Source organism: Melospiza melodia, chromosome 3 (assembly GCF_035770615.1).
Source record: "Melospiza melodia melodia isolate bMelMel2 chromosome 3, bMelMel2.pri, whole genome shotgun sequence".
In the NCBI taxonomy this organism is placed as follows: Eukaryota; Metazoa; Chordata; class Aves; order Passeriformes; family Passerellidae; genus Melospiza; species Melospiza melodia.
Window position 1 is genome coordinate 36,706,459 of NC_086196.1, and position 24,074 is coordinate 36,730,532.

At 39.6% G+C, this 24,074-nt stretch overlaps 1 protein-coding gene across 3 annotated transcripts in view; it reads right to left on the reverse strand.

Moving 5' to 3' along the window:
* The window catches only part of IPCEF1 (interaction protein for cytohesin exchange factors 1), an 88,675-nt gene that overhangs the window by 15,617 nt on the left and 48,984 nt on the right, over positions 1-24,074 (reverse strand). For 2 of the 3 annotated variants that reach the window (XM_063151326.1, XM_063151325.1), the window contains exons 3-9: positions 23,909-23,945; positions 23,067-23,236; positions 15,403-15,476; positions 14,196-14,267; positions 11,192-11,253; positions 7,782-7,870; positions 2,121-2,487 (exon numbers count right to left, since the gene is read on the reverse strand). In XM_063151326.1, the coding sequence (XP_063007396.1) occupies positions 2,121-2,487; positions 7,782-7,870; positions 11,192-11,253; positions 14,196-14,267; positions 15,403-15,476; positions 23,067-23,236; positions 23,909-23,945 (871 nt within the window). Of the gene's footprint in view, positions 1-2,120; positions 2,488-7,781; positions 7,871-11,191; positions 11,254-14,195; positions 14,268-15,402; positions 15,477-23,066; positions 23,237-23,709; positions 23,819-23,908; positions 23,946-24,074 lie in introns of those variants that run through there. The other variant, XM_063151327.1, reaches the window with a different exon arrangement.

Consider the following 24,074-nt stretch of genomic DNA (forward strand, 5'->3'; position numbering starts at 1 on the left):
CTCCACATCCAGCCCATAATATGCCGACTGACAAAGGAAAGACAGACCTGTGTCTGGTGTATGTTTGCTTGGTCAGCAATGGGTCATGATGCAGACGAGAACTAGTGAGGTGATGGGTGATACAGTTTCCAGAGTGACTGTCTTGGGGAAATGATCTATTCCTGGAATTCTGTCAGTGATCACCACTGTGGCTCAGGTGGAAATGTTCTGTGCTCTGCCATCAGGGCTGCCCATCAGCTAAGCAGTGAGCAACAGAAGCATTCATTTCCCCAGGAATAACCTTATCAAAATTAAACCATCTTGCCCACTGCAGGAGTATACAAAAATATGCCTTGATTTACATTTTAATCCCATTTAATTGGTTAGTATGACTGAGCCTATGATCAAACTACACTTTAAGTGATTATGAATGTGTCATGCACATTCTCTGATATCCATAAAAGTATTTGTCACACTTACATTACAAAGGAAAGCAATAACCTACACATTATTGCAGGATTTCTGACAATACCAGAGGAGTATATTCTAGGCAAAAGTTTAGATTTCTGAAGAGCAACCACTGAATCTTTATCAACAGGATCTATAAGCCGCTATGCCATTTATTACCTACATTCCAACAATCTACTTGAATATCCCTAATGATGTTTTCCGAAGACATGACTTTATCAAATTTCACTCATAAGGTAAAATTACAGAAAACAATATATTTTATATGTCTTTGTGACTTTTTCATTAGAAAGTCATAGTCATTTCTATGACTTTCTCATAGACATTTTCACAACTTGAAAAGCCAGAATTAGGGGAAGTAGATTCCACAGTAACTCAAAGCACAGCACTCTTTTCCAATGCATAGAAACAGCACATATGCTCACTCTGGATTTTAATTTTTTCTGCTCTTCATTGCTGCAGAATTTTCCAGCAGAGAAGCCTACAGAATGGATAAGGTAGGTGAGCAGAAAACACTGAGTTAATTTTCACTTTTGATGAAAACTTTACTTTTTCTAATGTCCTTTTGTGTGGGTGTGTGTGTGTGTGTGTGTGTAAAATCAGGAAAGGTATGACTACATAAAGGGGTGCCAGCTTTCTAAGAGTCGATATTTGTAAAACATAGGGAGACTGACAAGGTAACTAATGTGTCTCATAGTATCATCTTTCAGTATCAGGTTCACCTACAGAGAAATGCCCTGATTTCCCAACAATTCCAATGTTGTTTCTTTTCACCACTGCATTATTTTCAGCCTAAGCTTTTAGATGCACCTTTCTTTTCCATTGTGCTGAGACAACCCTTCTCTTTCACCAACAGAGTAGTAATTTCAAATCTTTACAAGGATTTGGAATAATGGGAAGAGCTGAGGCACAGGAATGTTGTTCCCTTATGTATTACTCCTCTACTCAGAACTGTATGCCAGGAAAAAGTCTTAGGCTTCAACTGCTTTTAACTCAGGAAGAAGAAGCTTTGCTCAAAAGGCAGGAGATATTTCCTCGTTACACAGGAGAGTTACAAACAGTACAATTCAACCAAATTCTGGAACCACACCACCTTTTTCAATTAGCAGTACATTTCAGTAGGAGGATACTGTGCGGACACCTCTTTGCTTAAACAAAATCCAGTCTTAATAGACTTTCTGATTCAGGATTTCAGTTGTTGTCTCTTGATTACAATGAAGCTTAATGAAGCAAATAGGGACTATGTACTTTGAGTAGATGCAGCAGCACAGATTTGTAAAATTGAACTGACTTAACCCTATGTTCACCGTTCCCTACATATTACAGTTTTGTTACAGCATCCATTCTGTGACACACTTTGTTAACGTTTTGATTCCATTCTAACTAATAAAAGATATCTGCACTGAAATAAAGGCTGTTAATAAAATTACGTCTATGCTAAATTTATACACAGAGGTTATGGACTAACATATAGATACAATTTGAGAAAAGTTGCAAACCAGATACTAAGTTATATATTTAATGTGCAATAATTTAAATGTTATAAATGATGTGCCCCTGGAAAACTCTTCAGTGAGGAATATAGAGGAAGGAAGGGGGAAGGAAGTTAAGGAAACCTGGAACTCTTCCATTGTACGGCTCTGCAACAAAAATCTCCTCTCTCATTAGCTCACCTCTGGCTGGTGATCGCTGTCCTGCTGCATCTGGCACAGCTAGACAATGTGTATCTGCACTTAGGTAAGAGGTTTGGGATCCACCATTGGCTTGGGAAAGCTGCACTTCCTGGCTTTCTGCTGCATCTGCACAGACCACTTGTGGCGCCTCGTCAGAATGGATCTGTACGCAGAACGTTAAAGGCTGATCACCCTCTTCCGTGGCAGAGCTGTTCACCAGGTCAAGCCAGGACTGCCTCTCGGAATAAACCACTTTGGATGTCAAGGAAGATGATGATTCTTGGGAATTGAAAGTGCTTTCAGGAGAGGAGAGAGAGCAAGATGCTTCACTTGATAGAGTTGAGGTGAATGATGACTTCTGCTGATCCTGTTTTCCAGAAACAAAAGAAAAAAAGAGAAAAAAGAAAAATTATTTACAAATTTCTCCTCTTTCTAGGTTCTACATGATGTATAGATATGCCGTTGAAATGCTGAATGACCAAAAATTGATGTAATCCGGTCACTTATTCATCCAAACAAACCAGTGTTGTGGGAATTAGTCTCCTACAGAGCAGTAACTTCAGAAACCAAGCCACCAGGAAGCCAAAGGCAAAAGAGGTATGAACCTGACAGTGCCTAGAAACAAAGACCAAGGAAAACTATTATGTTGAATGTAGCCCCCTGTGGTAGGTCTCACACTCACCTTCTTTCTTTAATTTGTCTTCACTTTATTGGCCTAATCCAGAGTGAAGAAGAAAAACTCCAAATTAGCCATTGAACACGAAGCACTCAACAGTTCCACCAATGCAATAACCAGGGATAGACAGAAGGGGTCCCAAGCACTGAAGTACAGTAAAGTATTTTTCCTAGTCCATTCAAGGCATAATCATTCACCAGAGCAAGAAGGCTTAGCAGAAACTATCAGAAATTGTGGTGAGATCATCATGATATGAAAGCCAGATTTGCTACTGCAGAAATTTACCCCTTCTGCATATCATCTCCTACTGGCCAATGGCAGCATTGGAATACCAGACTTGATGGACCACAAGTTTCTGTCCTCAATATTTATGTAAAATAGATCTGTGTAAGGATTAAAACAGATGAGAACTAGACTGAAAATATTGAAACTTACTGAGAAGTTGTTGCTAGGGAAACCTGGAAAAGCTGAAAACACAGTAAAGGGGCTAGCCTGGAATACCTATTTATAAAGTAAACCAGAAATAAGTTTTATTCAAATAAACCAAGCCAAGAGTAACAATTTTTTTATTATTATTTTTAAACTCCTCAATTCAGTGTTTTATACTGTAATGTATACTACTTCCTTCTCATATTAAAAACAGCAAAGCCTTCCTGTGCTTCTAATGCAGTTGCATCATGTAACAAGGAGTCAATTCAGAGGATGAGGAGGACCTATATCAGACTGTGGACACTATTTGTTTATAGCAGCTTCTTCACTTTTGTCAATTTTTTAAGCCATTCAGAATATCAGAATTGTCAAGGTTGGAAGGGGCTCTCAAGTTCATCCAGTCCAGCCAAGCACCCAGCACTTCCACTGCAACCCCTAAACCACATCATCCAGCACTGGATTCGGATCCCTCTTGAACACTTCCAGAGATGGTGACTTCGCCACCTCCCTGAGTAACCTATTCCAATCCCTGACCAACCTAATGGTGAAAAATATTTGTCTTATATCTAATCTGAATCTTCCCTGTCCCAACTTTAGGCCACTTCCTCCAGTGCTGTCACTGTAGGCATGGCCCCCACCTGGCTACAACCTCCCTTCAGGGAATTGCAGAGGGCAATGAGGTCTCCCCTGAGCCCCCTCTCCTTGAGATTGAGCAAACCCAGCTCTCTCAGCCATTCCTCATAAGGTATGTTTTCTGATCCTTTCATGATTCCTATAAGACCATGCCAAACACTGCAGGACCCAGACATTTATATTCCCCTGTGAAAAGCACAACACTGTGTTTCAGGTGTGGTTTTGTTTCTAAAATAGAAACCTTCACATACGCATCCTCAAGGAAAGGATGAGGAGATACTGTATTAAACTAGGAGTACTAAAAGTGCCCTTGGGAACACAGGTGATACGAAGCATTTCATCTAAGAGTTCCTACCACAAAGACAAATTGTTGAAGCATTTACAAAGTCAAGCAGAACAACCTAACAGCAAGTGCTCTTGCCCACATGTTGCAGATGGTCTAATTTCAGTTGTTCAAAGTTGGAAAAGGAAGATATTAGATCTCACCTCTATTTTTCTGGCATTTGCCTATACAAAAAAAAAAAGTGTTATTGAAATGAAGACTGTGTCTCACTGAGAGGAATGTGTTTTTATTTTCATTTTCATTGTGTGTTAATTAAAAAATATGAGTAAGAATAAATATGACTGCCAGAAGGTGTTTCTTTTTGTCTGCATATGTGTTGTGTTTTGTTTTTTTCTTTGGCATGACAAATGTTTACCTAACTTATTTGAATGACTCCTCTGGAAGTTTTGCAATCATACATATAATAAATTTCCATTTGGGGATGTTTTAAAAAGCAGATCATAAGGATTTCACTGGAGGTTAATGAGTCTCTAGATATTTTTTAGAGAAAAATTATGACCATGAAACTCTTCAACTGCATTTTTAACTGCTGCTGCAATCTATTGTCTTAATGTATCTGCTGATTTTTTTAACTGTGTATGCATTCACATGTGGACAATGCAGGTGGTCAGTTTAACTTTTGTCCTACAGATGTTATAATTTATTTGTTCCTCACTTACTTTTTCCTCCACAGTACCCAAATTCATGCATACACATGGAACCTCATGATCACTACTTTATTCTTCTGCAAATTTCCAAATGGTTTGAGCCAGCAGAGAATAGAACAGCAAGTACAAACTTGGCTCTAGAAGTACAGCAAAATGTTTGCTGCTGTAAAAAAATGTAACAGAGCCTACACCTGGGTTTCTATGAGTTTCCAGAATAATAGTTTTTGGTTTGGAGTTGATGTCAAGAAGTTTGGAGGTCTTTCTGCTTAAAATAATAAAAATACATTAACTCCAGTCAATGCCTGTGGCATTCTTGACACTGAGCTGAGTTGACAGGATAAGTGTCACTTCGAGTTGCAATCTGAGAAAACTGAAGTAGGCCAAGTGCTGCACCCACAGAATATGAACCCAAATCCACCACATTTTTGAGACTTCACAGCTTGGTTCAAGAACTCTGCAACAAAAAACCAGCAGAGAGCTGTGTTTAACCAGCCCTCCCTGAGACAGCCACAGGCTGTAAACCTAGAATTGAGTTTTTAGTGGAAGTTGAGCTTTCTCAATCCTTCCAGTGTTTTTCCTGTTTCAGACCTTGCCCAGAAGTTTTAAGGGGTATTAAATATTGTATTTAAAAGAAGACTCATACTTGCAGTCAAACAGAGCTGTTCCTACTCACTATGTAAGAAAGCTGAGCATGGGGCAGACCCACAGCAAATGGAGTGGCCAAATGGGTGAAAAGATGACTTCTTTGTCCACAAGGAAAGGGATTTTAGGGGATAGGAAGAATTGGGGAATCAGCTGACAAAGGCAAAGGCTGAAGGGAAGATTCCCTTTAAGGGAAAGCTTGAGAAAGCAGGATCCCTCAGCATCTGCACCACTGCCTTCCTCCCACAGGTTCCCTGCCAAAATGTGGAGGCCAGCACTCCAGAGGAGCATATGGGAAGGAGACAACCGGAGATGGCCTCTGCAGCAACAGACCAAAAGGCAGCAGGAAACCAGAGAAACAGAAAACTAAAACCAGCACCTGTTTAAAACTCTTCATCTGGAAAAACACAGGCACTCACTCAGAGGCGAGCAGACGGAAAACACATCTACATCTCCTGAAGGCAAGCCACTGAGGTATAAAATTCGAGATGCTCCATTAACTGACCCACAGCCCTGAATAACTGTGGGAGACATATTGCCAAAGCTCTTCTTTCCTCTGATATTTATAGGCACTCAGTCACACTTCCCTTCCAGTTAATACAGGCGATAAAGAACCACGTTCTACAGCAGTGAGTGCCTCACACCCCCGCGTGCCAGGAGGATTGTTCTGGTGATAAACGTTTCGGGATGAGGAAGTGAAGGCTGACTTATCTGACTGAAAATGAGGGGAGTGAGTGGGTGACAGTGGGACATGTGCTCCCAGCTTTATGTGAGCTAATTAGAGATGGCCAAACTGACAACTCTGTCCACTACATCTCCTCTTATTAATGCCTGTGATTGCACAAGCTTCTCTAGCTCATCTGTATATTTCTGATTTGCTCCTGCTTTGCAGAAATTAACAACTTTTCTTTCTCTCCACCCCAGCTACTGGGTGTCATTTCAGCATGCCACAGAGGAACTTGTACCTCAACAGCAGACACTTCCTTTCCATGAGATGCCATGAGAATATTTAGTACTAAGTATACTACTGCAACACCTCTCAGTGTTAACTTTCAGGTATGGAAGGGAAAGGCTTGAATCAGGATTCCTTATTACCAGCCCAAACCAGATCACTCTTTTCTAAACAGAGAATTAAGTAAATATGACTTTCCATTTTAATGGGAAAAATTTTAAAAATTAAAAATGTAGTGACAAAAGACTCTCACCAGGCTGCTCTATAGTTTCCAAAGCATGATATGAACAATCTGTTTACTCCAAAATCTCAGCCCCAATGCCTGTTGCTAGCTCCAGGAAAACTTACAGGTTACAAACATCTAGGGATTGCCTCGGCTACTTGCAACAGCTCTTCCTGACTTCTACTACAAATTAAACTTTTCTTTTAAAGGCTGCAAAGAGAGGAAAGAAAAACCACCCTAAACCTACCAGTGAAGCTACCTGTCATAGCAAATTAACAACTTTTCTTTCTTTACTTAAAAAAACAAAATGGAAAAACTTTTTAAAAATTTGAAGATTTTTTAAAAACCCATTTAAATCACATCTAAGGGCAATGAGATCACTGGGAAAAACAATTATATAGAAACAAGATTAATAGGGCAAGAACTAGATAATAATTAGGCAAGCCAACTTGATTAGACCCATGAGGGTTCATAGTGCTTATTTTAATTTATGAAATGAAGTGAGGCAGGAAGGAATATTCTGGGACAATATGCTACATAGATTTTGGAAGAATGTCTATTATCTTTTTTTCATAGTCTATTTTTCAGAGGTAGAAGAAAAAAACCAGATTTTTATCTCTGTGTGAAGAGGCCTCTTTCCCTTCACTTCACTGCCACATAAGCAGTTTCAGCTTCAGCAGTCTTAAAAACAGCCCACTCAAGTATATAAACATGAAGCTGTTAGATATGTTACTAAGGTCACAAAAAGAGAGAGGTTTCAGGATGGATTAAAAAAAAGAGAGAGAATAGTATGAAAAAACAGCTTATAGCAGTGTGTTAAAAATCTTGTAAAGAAAAGACAGAGCTAGTGTATGAGGTAGAATGACACCTTCCTTTCTCCAGCAAGATAAATGGGAAGGAGCTGATCTTTTGCAGTGCACAGCTCCCTGCGGTGCAGGATGTGCCAGCTGTGAGCTCTGTCACGGGGCAGGCAGTCTGTGCATGAAGCTTTCACAGGAACACAGCATGGACATTTCCAGACAGTGTTTTAGGTTTTTCCTACAGGTCCACAACCTCAGGAGGGGTTTGTTTCAACCTGCTTGCAACAAGAAACAAGGTAATAACTGGAACACTTACCGAAGGAGGAGGTGGGGTCTGGACTGTGTAGGGTGGAGGTGGCGTGTCTGTTATTTCTGGGTCATCATGCTCACTTTCACTGTAGCATTCTGAGGTAGACATGGGAAATGAGCAAAAATAAAGAGTTAGACAAACATATTAATCTTTGCAGCACTGTGGCAACCAAAGATCACCAAGTAGGGTGTTCTGGATTTAGGACTATACTTTAACAAGTCAGTGTCTCCTAATCCACTTGTAGTCTTATAGTAATGCTGGAGAGCTGTTGCAAGTAGCAGAGGCAATCCTGTGTCCCTGTAATCAGTAAGTTTTCCTGGTGCTAGCAACAGGCCAAAATGGCTTTGGCTGCAATTTTGGAATAAAAAGATTGTTCATATCATGTTTTGGAAACTATAGAGCAACCTTGTGAGAGTCTTGTGTCACTTATGGTGTCTCACGTAGACACACTATACAGCATGGCAGAACATATGAAGAAGTAATACCAAAAGTAAACACAGTACTCTAGGAATACCCAAGGAAAACCCTACTTGTGTCTCTCTCTCCTCTTTCTTTTTTATTTTTTCTTTTTTTTTTTTTTTTGGTAACAAACTTGTAGGAGTTTGAACTCATTGACACGTGGCAGAGGCAGTCATCCTGTTATTTCTTTCAACTATCCGTGCAGCAGGTGAAAATATTTTCCACAAATGTGTTTAAAGGTGGATTAAATGAAGTGATAATCATGGATAAAATGAGAAAATGAGACACAGAAAAAGGGAGGCAGAATGTTGCTGGTTCTTATGCCCAGGACCTGGCAATAGTAAACATTGGACAAGATCATAGTAAACATTGTCCCCACTGAGCTGGGGACGTGGGAGTTTGCAAAGACAAAGTCAGAAGCGGATGAGGACAACTTGAGTGCCAAGGGTCACAGAACAGAGGCTGTCCCTGGGGTGTCCATGGGATCCAGGGCTGCCCTTTGCTGGCCACAAACCTCAGCAGCCTGTGCTGTCCCAGAGCTTCTGTCCAGCTCTGCCCCAGAGAACAGGGATTGCTTCAGTCCAGCTCTGATTCCTCATCAGAGCTTGACTTCGGGAGCTCACACTACTAGAGAGCAGTTTGTTAGCATGGTCTCTGGACAGTCACCTGAAATTATTACATCTAAAATTAACTTATTTAATACCTACACGCTTTATTTTTCTGCATGTGATCGTGGGGGGAGGATGGGTGTTAACAAGCACAGAGTGAGGGGAATAAAGTTGTAAGAGAGAAGAATTTTGTGCATGAGAGAGAATTTTCTAACATATTAACAAAGAGAAACTTAAAGGAGTTTTTTTCTCCCTGTATTCTTTGCAGAACTGTAGGGTTTTGAATAGCATGGATGCTGTTCCGTTTACTGGAAATATATACTGGCACATCTAAGCATAAAGAACTGAAACTGGCTGCAATAAGGCCTATATCAAATTCTAAGACTCTACTAATGCCTTTTTGAGTAATTCAGTAACAAGCTATGCTTTCTACAGCTCCCCTTTTAGGCACACAGAAAAACTGAAAGAGATTCAACAGCTGTTTCTGATACTCTAAACAGGGGAGTGTGTTAAAATGCACAGAAAGTATCTGAATACACAAGAAATGCCACAAAAAGAGCCAACATTCTGAAGAATTGTGTGATACAGAGAGGAGGAACTGGTCAGCAGGAACAGAAGTGACTGTGGGTAGTGACAGTGTTTTAATGAAACATAGCAATGTTTCTGTAAGGACGTGTCCACCCAGGCACCAGTGGGTGCTGCACCCACACTGAAGGCAGCTGCTGGAGCACCAGTGACAAAACATGCATGGAAAGAAAGGAGGTGTTTGACACTGGAATCAGAAGGCCTTTTCCTGAGGGGGAAATGGGTGACTGTCCTTAAAAGCTGAAGAAATATTGGCTATATTATGCTGTTGCAAAGTTATTAGATAACCTGTTGCAGAGGTTATTGAGTGGATTATTTTTATGTTTTTAATATTAAAATTGGTGGAATAACTCATTTTTTATTGCTTCATAATTCTTGATTCAACCAATACCACCAGTATCACATTTTATGGAGGTTTTAAAAAATTGATTTAATGTAAAAATTTTTTGCCATTCCTACTTTCCATTGAACTCTTCCCTTCATGAAAAGATAGACAATATATTTGCAGACTTCCTTCCTCAGTACAAGTATCTTGCAGTTCTTGCTACAAAACCTAGCATTCAATATAGCCCTTTACCCTAAAGTGTTTTGATAAAGGTGGCTTCAAACAGGATACAGGCAGGAAGAATTAGATGGTGTGGAAGTTAACAAGTTTCCTGACAAGAAACAAGTGTGAACTAAAAACAAAGAAACTGATGAGACTTGCTGAATTCTCCAGAAATCAGCAGCATCAGTGTTTATCAACCCCAAAGCTGCTTTTAATAGTAGAGCACAAATGGAGCCAGATCAAATTAATCAATAATGTAATGACATATCCCAAGCCTGGACATAAACCGCAATCTTGAATTTTGTGGTAGAGCAGAAGGGATGCAGAGAGGAACTTCATTCCTTAGACAAAACAGGCTGCATCACCTCAGTGTTCATACAACTGCAAATACCAGCAGCTTCTTCTTTATAATGACAGCTCCTTCACAAGCTCAGCAATTCCAAAAAGGGCACTGGGTACCAATATTCTAAAAATGGAGACTTAAAAGCCCAGATATTCCTCACATATTCCCCAGGTTAGAGTCCTTCCCTGGTTTGGTAACATAATGTTCTCTTCTCATAATAATGTCACTTCTCATTCCAAACCAGCCCCTCTGCCCAGATTTGTGATTTGAGTGCTGGTATCCTCCTACCAAAGAGTTATATTAGGTCGATGTGCAAATTAAGACAATAAATAAATTGTTTAGGACTTATAGAGTTTTTCATTCCATAATGAACTTGGGCTTGGCTCCAAAACAAGTTGTAGGCTCCAGAATAGCAGTACCATCCCCTCATCCTCCAGCATTGCAATTGTTGAAAGCCCCCAGACTGGAGGACATAGTAGGGATGGTCTGCAGAGCACAAGGTGTCCCTGGGCCTGCAGCTGCCATGCTGCAGCACAGCTCCTGTAACACAACTCACCAGCTCAAAACCCAGAGCAGCACAGCTGGTCCTCTCCATGCTTGATAGGCTCAGCAAGCCAGCAAAGTGCCAGAAAGTAGTTACACACCTCTCCCAAGATCACCTAGTGTGTCTCACTCACACTGTTTCTCACCATTTTTTCTTTTCCTGTGGTTACTCTGTGTCGTGACAATGCGGTTTCTCTGAGCTCAGGCAGGAGGCAGACCCAAGAGAACAGTTCAAAAGAAAGAAAATAGCTGGCAAAAATAAAAAAAATGGCCCAGCAAAAACTGTGAAGAACACAATGTAGTTACACACTGAAACCAGTTAGGAGCATACCTTCCTCATTCTTCCTGTTTGGTGCCTGAGGGTCTACAGCCATTCCCAGCTTACTTAGCCACCTGTGTTTGAAACAGAGGGAACACAGAGTCAGGGACACTCACATGCTCTTCAGACTGAATTTTGCTCCTTTCAGTTGTTTTCTACATCACCATATCTGCTTTCATTAGCCTGACAACTAAATGTCAAAGTTTCTATTTCTTAGATCATCTTCTAGAAAGGCATCAATTACCTCTGTTTTAATATTCCCTGCAGTGAATAGGATAAGTTGCCTGGGACATTTTCCCTTGATACTGAAAAAAAAGTCATCATACTGATGACCCAGGAGTCACATTCGTGTAAGTTAAAGAAAAAGTCTTTGTGCTGTAACTCCATGTCAGTGCATTAGTCCAGCTGTTGAGGGGTCATCTTTCACCTGAGATGAAGAAACAGGCATGGGATTCTCAGAAGATGATGTCCGCTGGCCTGGCCAAAATTATCGCTGCACAGTCTGCACCACTTGAAAGCAAACTTTTTGATCATAACATATCACATTTTTCAACTTGCTATGTACTTTTGGTTTTAGTAAGTCTCACTTCCTGTGTTGGTTTATGCTATAACTGGGGTGTTTTTCACTTATCTTCCTAGGTGGCTGCATTCTTCTGGTGCTAGAAACATTCCCTAGTCATACTTTTTGTATATTATGTTTACCTGTAGGTCATTCAGATCATTCCACATTTAAAGTAACTAACAACCGAAAAGGCTCAAGCTTTTACAATTAAAAGTCAAGGCCCATATAGAGAAAGTATGAAGGGCAGGAATTCATTACTAGAAAAAAAACATTTTTTTTTATTTTGGTTCTACTAAAGCAAGAGGGAATTTGCTAGTAAGATCAGCACCAAAGTAACTGCACTTTTAGACTTCAGTATGAGCAATAGAGCCACAAACAAATCAGAAAAACAGTTTCATTTCTATAAGAGTGGTCCATTGATTATTTTTAACAATCAATCGTAACAAAAAATTTTTTTAAATGAAAATCCACCTTGACAATGAAAAGATTTGTTAAAAAAATCTAGGACTTCATTAATGATGAGGGCAGACAAGTCACTAATAACTATGTACAACTGGCCAGCTAAATGCATGCAGCTAGTCAGCATGACTTTACTTTTCATCTGTGAATGGCAATAGAAAATACATGATAAATTAGTGAAACAAATGACTTTTTTAATAAATCTACTGTTGATTTAATAGAGATATATGTACAGGTATGTGCATATGTCGATATATGCATGAAGAGTTACAAAAGGTCATGATCCATCAAGCATTTCTGCACACCAGGAACTCGACACACACGAATGCTCCAGTGAGTTCAGTGGAACCATTCAAACGTGCATTTGCAGGACTGGAGCCAAGAGAACAGATGTCTTTTAGTCTGTTTCGACATATGCGTGAGTATGCGCGTACTTTATGTATTAAATGCATGTATTTTGTACTTTGCCAAGGAAAACATCATCAGTTGCAGCAGTGGGGGGTTAGTACAGCATAGAGCAGGCTGCTCTAACACTAGGCTACCTATCTTTAAGCCAAAATGAAATTTAATCAAGAAGTGGAATTTGAACAAAATCGTTCCAGGGGCATAAGAGCTGAGACACCTGCTTAGATTTCAATCACTGACTCACAGGAGACTAAGCATTTTTCATATGAGAATTTCCAGCTGGGCTCCAAACTGGCTGTTAGCACTTACTAATATCCTCCATTAGCTCTAATTTTCCTTCTCCAGACATCCTTCCATCTCTTCTCTCTTAACTAGGGTTACCCTCTCTACTGAAATATTCCTGTCCAGCTGTCCCTCATTCTCAGTCTTCCACATCCAATCTGCCTCAGGATCTTGTCACTCCATTCAGGAGCTCTGGTGGGAAGTGCAGGAGCAACAAAATGCATGGTTGTCTCCCCACCAGAATGCTCTGTGCTGCTCCAACTTGCAAAGGGCAACAGATTCTTTAAATCTATATTTACTTGTAGGCATCTGTAGAGTACAGATTTATTAATACATATCTAGGGACATACACTACTTTAATATTGTACATTTCTGTACCTATAGATCTTTCAGAAGGTCACACACACTCTCTCAACCTCTCTCTTTTTTTATTGTGGCAAATATGTATGAGGTCTCTCATTTGTAGAGGGAATGAGTAGTCATTGCCCTGTGAAAAATCACACAAAGGTCACCAGTAGAGCCATGATGAAAATCCTGACCCGACTATTGCAGGAGCTCTCTTCCCATTTAAATTGTACTTCTTTGTATCCAGCATTTGGCCATTTAATGCAATAGCACAGAGAAAAGACTGCAATCTGAAGTAAAAAGGGCAAAGATATGAGATATATCTAAATCAGCAAAATGTGGATTAGTAGAAAATAATATCTTTTTGATAGCTCAGTGGTTTCTAAAATGGCAGTATTCATATCCATTTTTACTTCTCCCATTGTGAACTATTTGGTTGTTAATCTTCTGGACCAATTGTGGAAAGAAAATTTCTGACCTGCCATGAGAATCATTCAACTACAGCACAGTTTGATGCTGAAGTTAATGCAAATTTACATAAAGGAAACAGACCTTTCTATCCCTCTAACCCTCCCAGTTAGCTGATACAATACTCTGAAATCAGAAACTGTTATATTCTAGTCCCAGATCACTTCTGGGACTTTTCCCTCTCTTTCTTTTCTCCCCTCACTTCTTCCCAGGTGCTGTACTTGCTATGAAATCTTAACACCACTCCAACAGAAAGGGATTTATACCAGCAAATGTTAGGAAGATTAGCACCAAAATTGGGCTAATTAAGCCCAATTCAATCATAATTAGTGAACAAAGAGCAATAGTTTTCTTCCATTTAGTGACCAGAAAAATTAGACTCAGTAATTCCCCAAATAACTTTGTCAACGACTGCTTGACAGTGAAAGAATGAACTTTCAAAGGGTGCTCTCAGGCATGAGACAGGATGAAACACGACCAGTCGCTCCTACTTACGTGTTCATTTCCAGAACATTTTCTGCCGCAAAATAAAATGTCTTGATCTGTGGGTGGCTGATCTTAATAGCACTTTAGGGAAAGAAAAAGATAAGAGATATGAAGAAAAATCGTTTCCATAAGAAAGAAAAAATAATAGCTGAATGAATTATTTAAAATATTTATTCACTCCACTGTATTAATCCAGATTAGCTCGTCCATCAATGCAGCTCTTTCTTTAAAACTCTAGTCTATTTTTAGCTCATTTCCTAGGCCACACACTATTCAGAGAGTATAAACTACAGGAACTGAGGGAAGGAATAAAGAATAAAACAAAGTCTTCCATTATTTCATTACATAACTTTGCTGCCTTCTCATACTGCAAATACTATGTGCAATTTTGCTTTCTCCAGCTCTGAGATGCAAAGCAAACTTGAAAAATGTTGGAAGAAAACACCAGTAGTGACCCAGGACATGGAACAGCTTCCATGTGCTGTGGTCAATCAGGCTATGACCTCCAAAGCATGGAAAACTGATGGCTGAGAGAAGGGACGTGTGACGCAGTAAAATCACAAGCAGCACACAGTGGGTGAACAGTGACTGGCTCTTCTAACTTCTCCATCTGAAGAATGAAGGTTTTTTTTCTTGAGGGACACAATTAAAACCATGCTGCACTTTATAACTTTGAACAACAGCAACACCCCACCCAGCCTTTGAAGTGTACTCAGAAGCAACTGGAAGTCAGCTCTGCATATGGAGTTTGGAGACAATATTTTTTAATGCGCACCCTGCTAAAGAAAGTATTTATTCCCTGCACAATCAAAGGCCTCAAGTACAGCCCAAGCTCAGTTGCACCATAGCAGCCTAAATAATAGTTCAGGCTTGGAGGTATGCAGCATTACTTGCACCACTGCTGACCTCCTCAACTAAAAGGGAGATCTGAGAATTACAGTCTACTCATAAATAGCAAATGAAAAAAAAAGGAAAAGAAAGCATTTGGCACACTCATCTGTTCTTTTTTATTTGTGGTTTTAGCAAAGCACATCTGGCAGAGATTTTTCAAAAAAATGCTTTTGCAATATGGTTTTCTTTCAGTAGCTCAATTAATATCTCATTATTTATACAACACAAAAGAACCCCCCACAGCTTCATTGTCAAAGACTACTGAGGCTCACTCCTTGCAATCTTGTAAAAATCATGCAAAACTGGGAACAAGAGATAAACTTACTGCTTTTTTTTGCATTCAATTGCTCGATCCACACTGAAGTCTGGAAGTCTTATAAATCCTTCTGCTTTTTCAGCCTTCCATAAAAGAAAAAAAAAAAAATTGAATATCACCACATCAACCAACTGGTAAACTAGTAGACTCCAATGCTGAATAATATTTAACATGCAAGTGCTTGTTTTTGACAGCTTTTTATACTGTGAAAATATATGCTCATCACCATGGGGACAGATTAACGCCTGATGAAATATTTCTATACCAGCAAATCCGGGGTGCAAGTGGCAGAGTGTAAGCATAGATTTTGTTGCCTAGCAAGGATGAACAAGGTTTATATCACCTGTTCAGGTCTAGATGGCACCTACAGTCTCAAAGGTGGGTTTGTGCTGTGACACAGCATGTGTGTATCTGACACAAACATGACCGATGTAGAGCTGAAAAATACAGCTCAGAAGTGCCCCAATATGATTCTAAGTAGAAATGGAGGTGGGTGTCCCCTGTGTAATTGCAGCATGGACCATTTTGCAGGGTGACCTGTACACGAGCAAGGCAGAGGCAATGCAGGCGGCTCCCATCCCACACAGCTGAGTTCTGTGGTTAAACACTGCAGACTCGGAGGGCTTTGGTCACCCAGCTATCACTAACCCCAGAAATTTGCAGGCATGGTGCAAGAGGTAGCAATATCCAGGCAGATATTTAAATTTACATTTTCAGCACCCTGTTTATACCCAGTCAGCCCTTTCTGCATGCCAGGAGCTTTACTGAGCATTGACGTCTCTGCTCTCAGTCAGCAGGACTCTGAGTCAGAGCTGAGAAACTGAAGTGACAAGCCTCAAACTCCTGTTTGTGCTGCCTGAAACTGAAACATTTGAGGCAGAAACATCTTCCTTACTACATCCATCTACATACACCTGGTCATCTGCAATGAGGTTAGGAGTCCCTCTAAGATGAGGTGAATATATAATGTCGACAAAAGTCTGTAGGACAAAATGTCAGGAAAAAACCTACTTTCCAAAACACAGAGTGCTCGTTCCTGAATTACATTTTTGCTGCTCCCAGCCATTGCTAGTAGACACATTAAAATTCTGAAAATGTACACTGAGTTAAAGCAGATAAAATACACACAACAATTACAAAGGCAGAGGATAAATGAAGATGAGTGACAGTATCTCAAGTCTCATTATGCATGAATATGATCAGACTATAAAAAGATGTTCATCAAGACAAGTCTTTGAGCTTTAATGCTTGAAAGCATGAATCTCCAAGAACTGAAATGTTGACACAGAACGGTTACTTCAGTGGGTGGCTTCCCCGCACATCTGCATATCTGCTCTCTGGTATACAGTAAATCATGGACTAACCATCATTCCTGTCATTTACATGTATTAAACATTCATGTGAGAAGTTTATATTTCACATCATCACTAACAAATGGTTTTGCTGCTCCAAGACGCAGACACGGCACCAGTGGAAGGGGTTGTTCTTATTTTCTTTCAGTAAAGGAGAAAATTATTTTTTTTTACATCTGGGCTGAAAAAGTTTCATTTTGTAATATTTGTATGAAAAAGTGCTTATTAGCTACTTGGGCTTTTAACACTTTCTGATTGTATTTGTATCTGTAAAACTTGTTTAGTGATTAGCTTGGGGAGGTTTTGTTTTCATTACACAGGTTGGAATTTCATGAGCTTAAAGTCATTGAGCAAAAATGACAACTAACTAAGCCTAGTATTACCACTCCAGATCCATAGTATATTAAATATATAAGGATGAGAAAATAAACACTGGTGAGTAATGAAGGAGCACTATTCCTGGGGCTGTACTGTACTAAGAGTAGAGATTGTATTATCCAGCATTTTTTTCCAAAAAGATGATCACTTACTAGATCTGGAACACCAAAATTCCTGTTTAGTTCCCAAGACCAATCTGAGAACACCGTGAACCAAACTCAAAAAAGCTGTCCACGAGGTACAACAATTACTATTGCACACACTGCTGGATGAGAAATGCATACAAAGCCAGTTGCTTCTCTGTAGTAGGAATCCATACTCCCAGTTTAAGAAAAAGTTATCCACGAGACTCTGGGTGAAGGAATACACCCAGGTACCCATGCAGCAATAAATCCATGGCCTGAGCTGGGTAAACCATCAGGTGAGTGAGTGGCTGACTCGGGTCTGGGACAGGCTTGGCCTTTCTTCCATGTTCTGTCTGCAGTTACAGCTCAACCAATTCCATCTATCAGTGCAGGGACCATTGGTCTAGACTGTATCCTATAAACAGTTTAGAGTCCTGCAAAAGCATTCCTGAGGGGATTAAGCCCATGAAATGCCATTGGATAAATCACTCCTTCTACTGTCAATGTACAAAAGTATTTGAGTGTTTGGATTTTGTATTGGACCAGTGAATTGCCAGCACCCCGCAAGCCAGTGTGGAGACACTAACCTGGAACACTCCCACCCATGCTGAAATGGAATCGGACTTGAATCACTGACTTAATCCATCAGTAATTTAGATTAGATTAAAATAGATTCCTCTATCTAAATTAGGGAAGCCCCCTCTAAATTACTAATAACTATAGGTCTGTAGGCCTTGATTTCAGTACCTTAATTTTAACAATTGTACAGCAGAGAAACCCCCTATTTCTTATGCAGTATTTGGCCTGTTCCAGTTGGTAAAAGATTACGTTCTCACATACACATTCTCTCTAAATACATTCAGAATTTATACTAATTCTGTCTGTGATTTCCTATTTGTTCATTTAAAGAAAAATTCATGTTTCATTTTATGTATTAGTGAAATACACTATTTGTACACATCTAAAACATGCCATCTATGTAACAGAAAAGAGGGGTTTGATGGGTATGTAGCTTCATAATTATCAGGAAAAAAAGGAAGGAAAAAAGAAAAAGAAGTCACAAAAAATCTTAAGGGTGTTATTTCAGTCAGCAAATAGAATTCCAAATAAATCCTAGGAACAGAACATGTGGAAGTCATCTTTTCAGTCATTCTTAGGATAAAAATGTCATTTAAAAACATTTAAAGCATATAGAAATCCTAAGTGCTTTCTTTCTTTCTTACAAAATGTTATCCCTAACACGACTTTAGCATGCTATTATTTAACTCACACGTTTCATTCAAGATTCCTTCAGATTTTGATGTGAAGCTGTAAAATAGCCCTAAAAACTCAGATACAAAGAACCTTGACCTATTTTCTACTTAATCAGGATGTTTAAAAGAATAAGCTGTTATCTCTTTTGGGTTTTATGGAGGTTAGACTAACATAAATCTGTGTTTTTGCTATTCCAAGTTGTAGAAAAATGATTTCATTAATAACAAGTGTGAAAATTCTTGTGGCAAAAAAGAAAGTAGCCATTTTCTACAGGAAAAGCCTTGTACTCAGAAAAGAAAAGAAATTATTTATGAAACACAATGCATGAAAGAGGCTAATGTCCTTTTGAGCTTGCCTCAATATGTTATCTAAATGTTGTGGCTTTAGGAGATTTAGTAAGTCATTTAAAGTGAGTGCAATGTTGCAGCAAGATTTTAAAACATAGTGCTAGAAAATGAAATATCTTGTTATTGTGGAAGACTCCAATCTGCAAATCAGGGTAGTCCTCATGGCTTCATCAGTGTTTCAGCACTGCCCCCAGAAGATGCTTTGGATGTTGGAGGAGCAGTTCAGCATTTTAGTCTTTTTTTCTCTCTGCCAAGTACACCAATGAGGCATCCTATAGAACTGGGAATAATTTGGGTAAGATATTGGGCCATAGGTCCCCAAGCCTCTCAGCGCAATCAGCTGACATCAATGACTTTTTCTCATCCACATAAGCATCCATTACAACTCAAAGGTAAAATATTTTTCTTTTAAAAGACTGTAATTATACAGCTTCCAGCAAAGCTGTTGGAGTGAGGACCAATTCAAATACAGTGAATGAGGAAAAAAATAAAAGTTCAAAGATAAATAGTGACAGCAGATCACAGCCTGCATCTCTTTAATTTTATATTTACATTTCTTTTCAGCTGTATCCCCATGACAACCACCATTAAGACATTCTGCAAAAATTTATTTCAACTCTATTTGGAAAACCAGTCAAGCTACCCTAAAGACCCACCAGACAGAGGCATTCAGTCCTTTGTCCTATTCCAGCCAACACTATACAACACAGTCGAAACAAGCCCAGAGAGCCAGGAGCCTGGGATTCCACGTGACAATCCTTCCCCACCACCCCTCTTCCTATGTAGGAGCACTAATTCCCTCTGGAGTTTCAGTATGAAAATCGAAACAGCTAAAGGGTCAGACAGGATCACAAACTGTGCTATTTAAACGCTTGTCTTCAAGGCAGCTGCCTACAGAGAGCAGTACTAAAAAAAACAAAAAAAAAAAAAAACAAAAAAAAAACAACACTAATGAAGAGCAGTTGTCCAAGGAGTTGGATGCTCTTGAATGCACCCAGAAATTCTGACTGCCCAGTTATATTTTCTGACATGTCCTGTGTTTTCATTGCAAAACCAGCCCTTCCTAGTCCAAGCAGCTTCCCCTGCCCAGACTGGGAGTGCTTCCATGCTGCAAAGAGAAGTTTACTTGTCTCATGTTTTATAGAAAGAAGAAGGTTGTGCGGGAAGAGGTTCCAGGGCAGGCTACCCAAGCCTGCTGAAACCACTGGGCCCTGACCTCAGCTAGCTCATCGAAAATTTATTCAGATTTGCTTGTGTTCTCTGGCTTTCTTTCAGTGAAGGAGAAGCTTGACTCTTAGGGTGTCTGATCCGCTATTGGTCACCCATTTATTTTTTACTCTTTTGAGCTGTGGCACTCACAAAATATTTTACATTAAATTGAAGGAAATATCAGCTGAAAATTCTCACAAGTGTCCTATGTAATGTATCCAAATCTGCCTCTCATGAGAGACCCAGAATCAGAGTAGCTTGAAAAAAAATTAAGCTAGACTGACAGATATATCCAGAGCTTCAGAGGCACATGAAGAAAAACTTGACCAAGAAGATGATATGCAGATGAGGTTATCTACTCAAAGCCAGGATAATGCACATTCCCATACAAATTCCACCCACTCTCTATTTTCTCCATCTCCATTAGAAAAAAGGTCCAGCACCCTGTTGCTATGCTACAGTTGCCAGTGTCTGCTTTTCACACAGCCACAAACAAACCAAGCTCATTTCTCACCAGAGCCAAGCAGGTCAAGCAGAGCTACACGCAACCAGTGTGCCCCAGTCCCTTTGACATCAGCCCCAGTCTTTCATCACCACCTTTGACATCAGCCCCTGTAAAAGGGCCCATCTCAGGAAGCCTCAGGCACGTGAGAAGCAGGACTCCTGTTTCAACAGAACTTGAGACTGTCACCTTGTACAGCCCCTTGGGACCAAGGATTAACTTCACTGAAGAGAGTGGAAGTGCAGGCAGTCCTAATGCCAGGGACTTGTCACGCAAGCAAGAGCATGTGTCACTGCTATGTCTCTTTCAACAATCTAGAAGTGAGAATATCTGGCTCTAATTGATCCCACATACAACTCTGAGCATGCCTCTGCTCTCAAGAATTTAAGAAAGCAGGCCTTAGCAAAGATCACCTCTCCTCCTTTCCAAACCCCACAGTTACAGACATTCTGCAAACACCGATTGAAGCTATAGTTACTTAGAGGCTGCACTTTAGGCTGCCCAAAGAAACTTTGAGTTTTTACCAAAGTTATTTTTAAAATAGTGTGTGAGAGTTGGCAGAAGTTGCAAGCAAAGAGGTGCTACTGGCTATCATGCTTAAAGCACAACTGTGATAGGTGAGAACTCAGGGCTGACACAAGACAACGGTATTTTGAAGCCACATTAGCTCTTCAGAGGAAACGAAATAAACTGGAATGAGGCTGACTCTTATTTTCAGCCTTATTCTTTTGGGGACAGTCAGTGATAGTCAGGAATTAGGCATGGACTAAAAGGGTAAGTGCCGTCTAGAAGCACAGGAACCAGCATGATCATGGTTTTTCTGGATCTCAGGAGTGGAATTTAAGCAGGCCAGAAAAACTGAAGGAAGTGGAGGAATTTGCACCTCTCCCCCATCACTCTTTTCTTCCCAGAGGCAAATTTTTCCTAGTCTTGCATTTTTTATTTCCTCTCATCTTGGTTACTCCTTAGGATTATTCCTTTCTGATATTTTCTGTGTCTAAAAAGTCATGTCAGCCAGCCAGCTAACATTTCTTAAAGCTTGGCCAGAAGTACAACTGCAAACAGATTTATAAAAGCCAATAAGGTTTTGCAAGGTATTACTGCTGCTTATTGGTATTACTGCCTCCCCATGTCTTTCAAGTAGAGATATTGTAAGCATAAGGAAAAAAGTGCCTTTTCAAAACTTTTTTTCCACAACATTTCTATTTGTTTTCTTTCTATTTTGCATGTATTTGACATAGTCTTGAAAGCAAGCCATATCAGACTACCACAACATCATAAAAAACAATAGCCCAACACTAGCAGAGTTGCTTTCCTTTACCCCAAGAACAAATAGTTAATATCATCTTGAAGTACCAGTCAAAGTTTTTATTTGGATTTAAAAAAAGTAAACAGAAAAAATATCTCACACACACAAGCAAAAAACCACCCCACAAAAAATACTAGCACTATACTCACAACTGAAGGGAGAACGTGAATTAGTCTACACGAGTAAAGCTTTGTTTAGGGTATGAGGAGTTTTTTAAATGGCTTAAACTATTGTATTTTTTTCCTGAAACAGCTAGCAAAAATGTTGATGGGGATTGCTGCAGTGTAAATAAACAAGTGAAAATCATCCAGATTGCCTCTGATATTTTTTAAAATGCTCTAATAATTAATAAGGGTTCCTTCAACCTTTCATTCTTTGCTGTGCCTGTGACATGCTGATTTCCAGAGCAGCTGTGTTGCATTTAATGCACCTCATGCCCATCCACAATTCAACACTGAAGCTGCTGACTTTCAAACAATGTTTTTGCTGGCATACTATAATTCTCTTCTCACCCTAATTCTTAGATCTGTCACCCCATCATTTGAATGTGATAAGAGTTTTTTAAAGGTAGCAGTGCCAGACCGCAAAGTGAAGGGAATAACTATATCTGAATCTTCCTAGGATGGGCAAAACATCCTCTCTGCCCAATCAAACAAGCCCAGAGTAAAGCCAACTGCCCAAAAAAAAAAGAGGACAAATAAATTTAAATAGGAAAAAAATAGAAAAAAAAAGAAAAATAAACTAAGAAGACAAACAGAAGAAGACAGAATAATCTCAGTGTGGAAGGGGATGGAAAGAGAGATAGGAGAGACATTTCTGAAAATTAAATTAATAGGAAGTGAAAAAGCATTCCTGTTTTGAGTTTTGAAAAATGTTTGCAAATTGTCTCTACCCAGGAAAACATTTCTCAAGTTCAAATGCCACCAGAGCCCTTAAAGAAGAGCTCTTAACATGGTGAAACAGACAGCAAGTTAACATTTCACAAGTACCTGCTGAACTAGAAACCACATAGCTTTCTGCATGTTTCAAATTCATATAGACACTTCTCAGATCACAGGAAGTGCCAGGGCTGAGAAATAAACCCAGTTATTTGTACTCCTCCAGGGTGCACCTAAATTGTGACCCCAGGTTCCCCTCTGTCCGTGCCAGCAGATGCTGTTTGTCTGGCACCCGGAGCTGCCTGCACACTGTACTCACCAGCTGACTGCTGTACCAATACAGTGATGACTCCTTTAGCACACACCAGAACTTTTTCCATTTGTTGCCAATGAAAGCTCCTTTTTCCTTCTTTTTGTAGAGCCATCCTTGGCAATCGGCTTGCCCCAGCTCTTTGCACGATATCCTCCGTCGGCTCATTATAAAGAACCCTGTGCCATTAAAAATACAGTGTTGTGCTTGCTTAAAACTGCATTACCAGGAAAGATGTTGCTGCCAATTAAGGATATCATCCTCACTTAGGAACCTCAGCAAGTCATCCAAGCATGTCTTAAATTATACTTAGAAGTAATTCAGTTTTATAATGGCTGTGACAGTAACACACTTTCATTTGAAAGGCTTGCTGATGTTCAGAAATTAAACAGTAAGCTATAGATAATGCTGATACTAATTAATGCTAAGATAACCGTACACGAGTTTCTGTAAATTAAAAATACAGCCTTTGATCCTTTTAAGAGAAGCATGCATATATTTTCCCTCACACAGCTGCACTGAAAATGATACATCTATTTAAGTCAGCTAGAGAAAACTATTATGCCAAATACATGAAAACCACTAGTGTTTATGTCTGTGCAGGCAGCTGATTCTATCTCGCTGATTTCCAGCTTTGATTCAATTAACATACCACAAGGATTTAGTCCAAAGGAACAGCCCGTTGTCATTTTTCTCAGAATCGGTGTAAGAATCAGTGGAGTTAAAAAGCAGCTTTTCACCAAATGAGTAGCAGTACAAAATCCTCACCCTCCCAAGAATAAGACATACAAAAAAAATAACAAAAGAGGAATCCAAAAGAGGAGAGAAAAGAAAAAACAATCTCTCATTACCTTGACTTTTCTTTTTTGCCTTCTGACGCAAAGGAACCTGTAAGAAATGCAGGAAGGAAAGAAAAGAGGAAATTTCAGATTGTGTTGCAACATTTGTGTAGAAAGGGGAGGGGGAAGCTAGAGAAGGACGTGGTGGTGATGCTGGTGGTATATGCACGATGGAAAC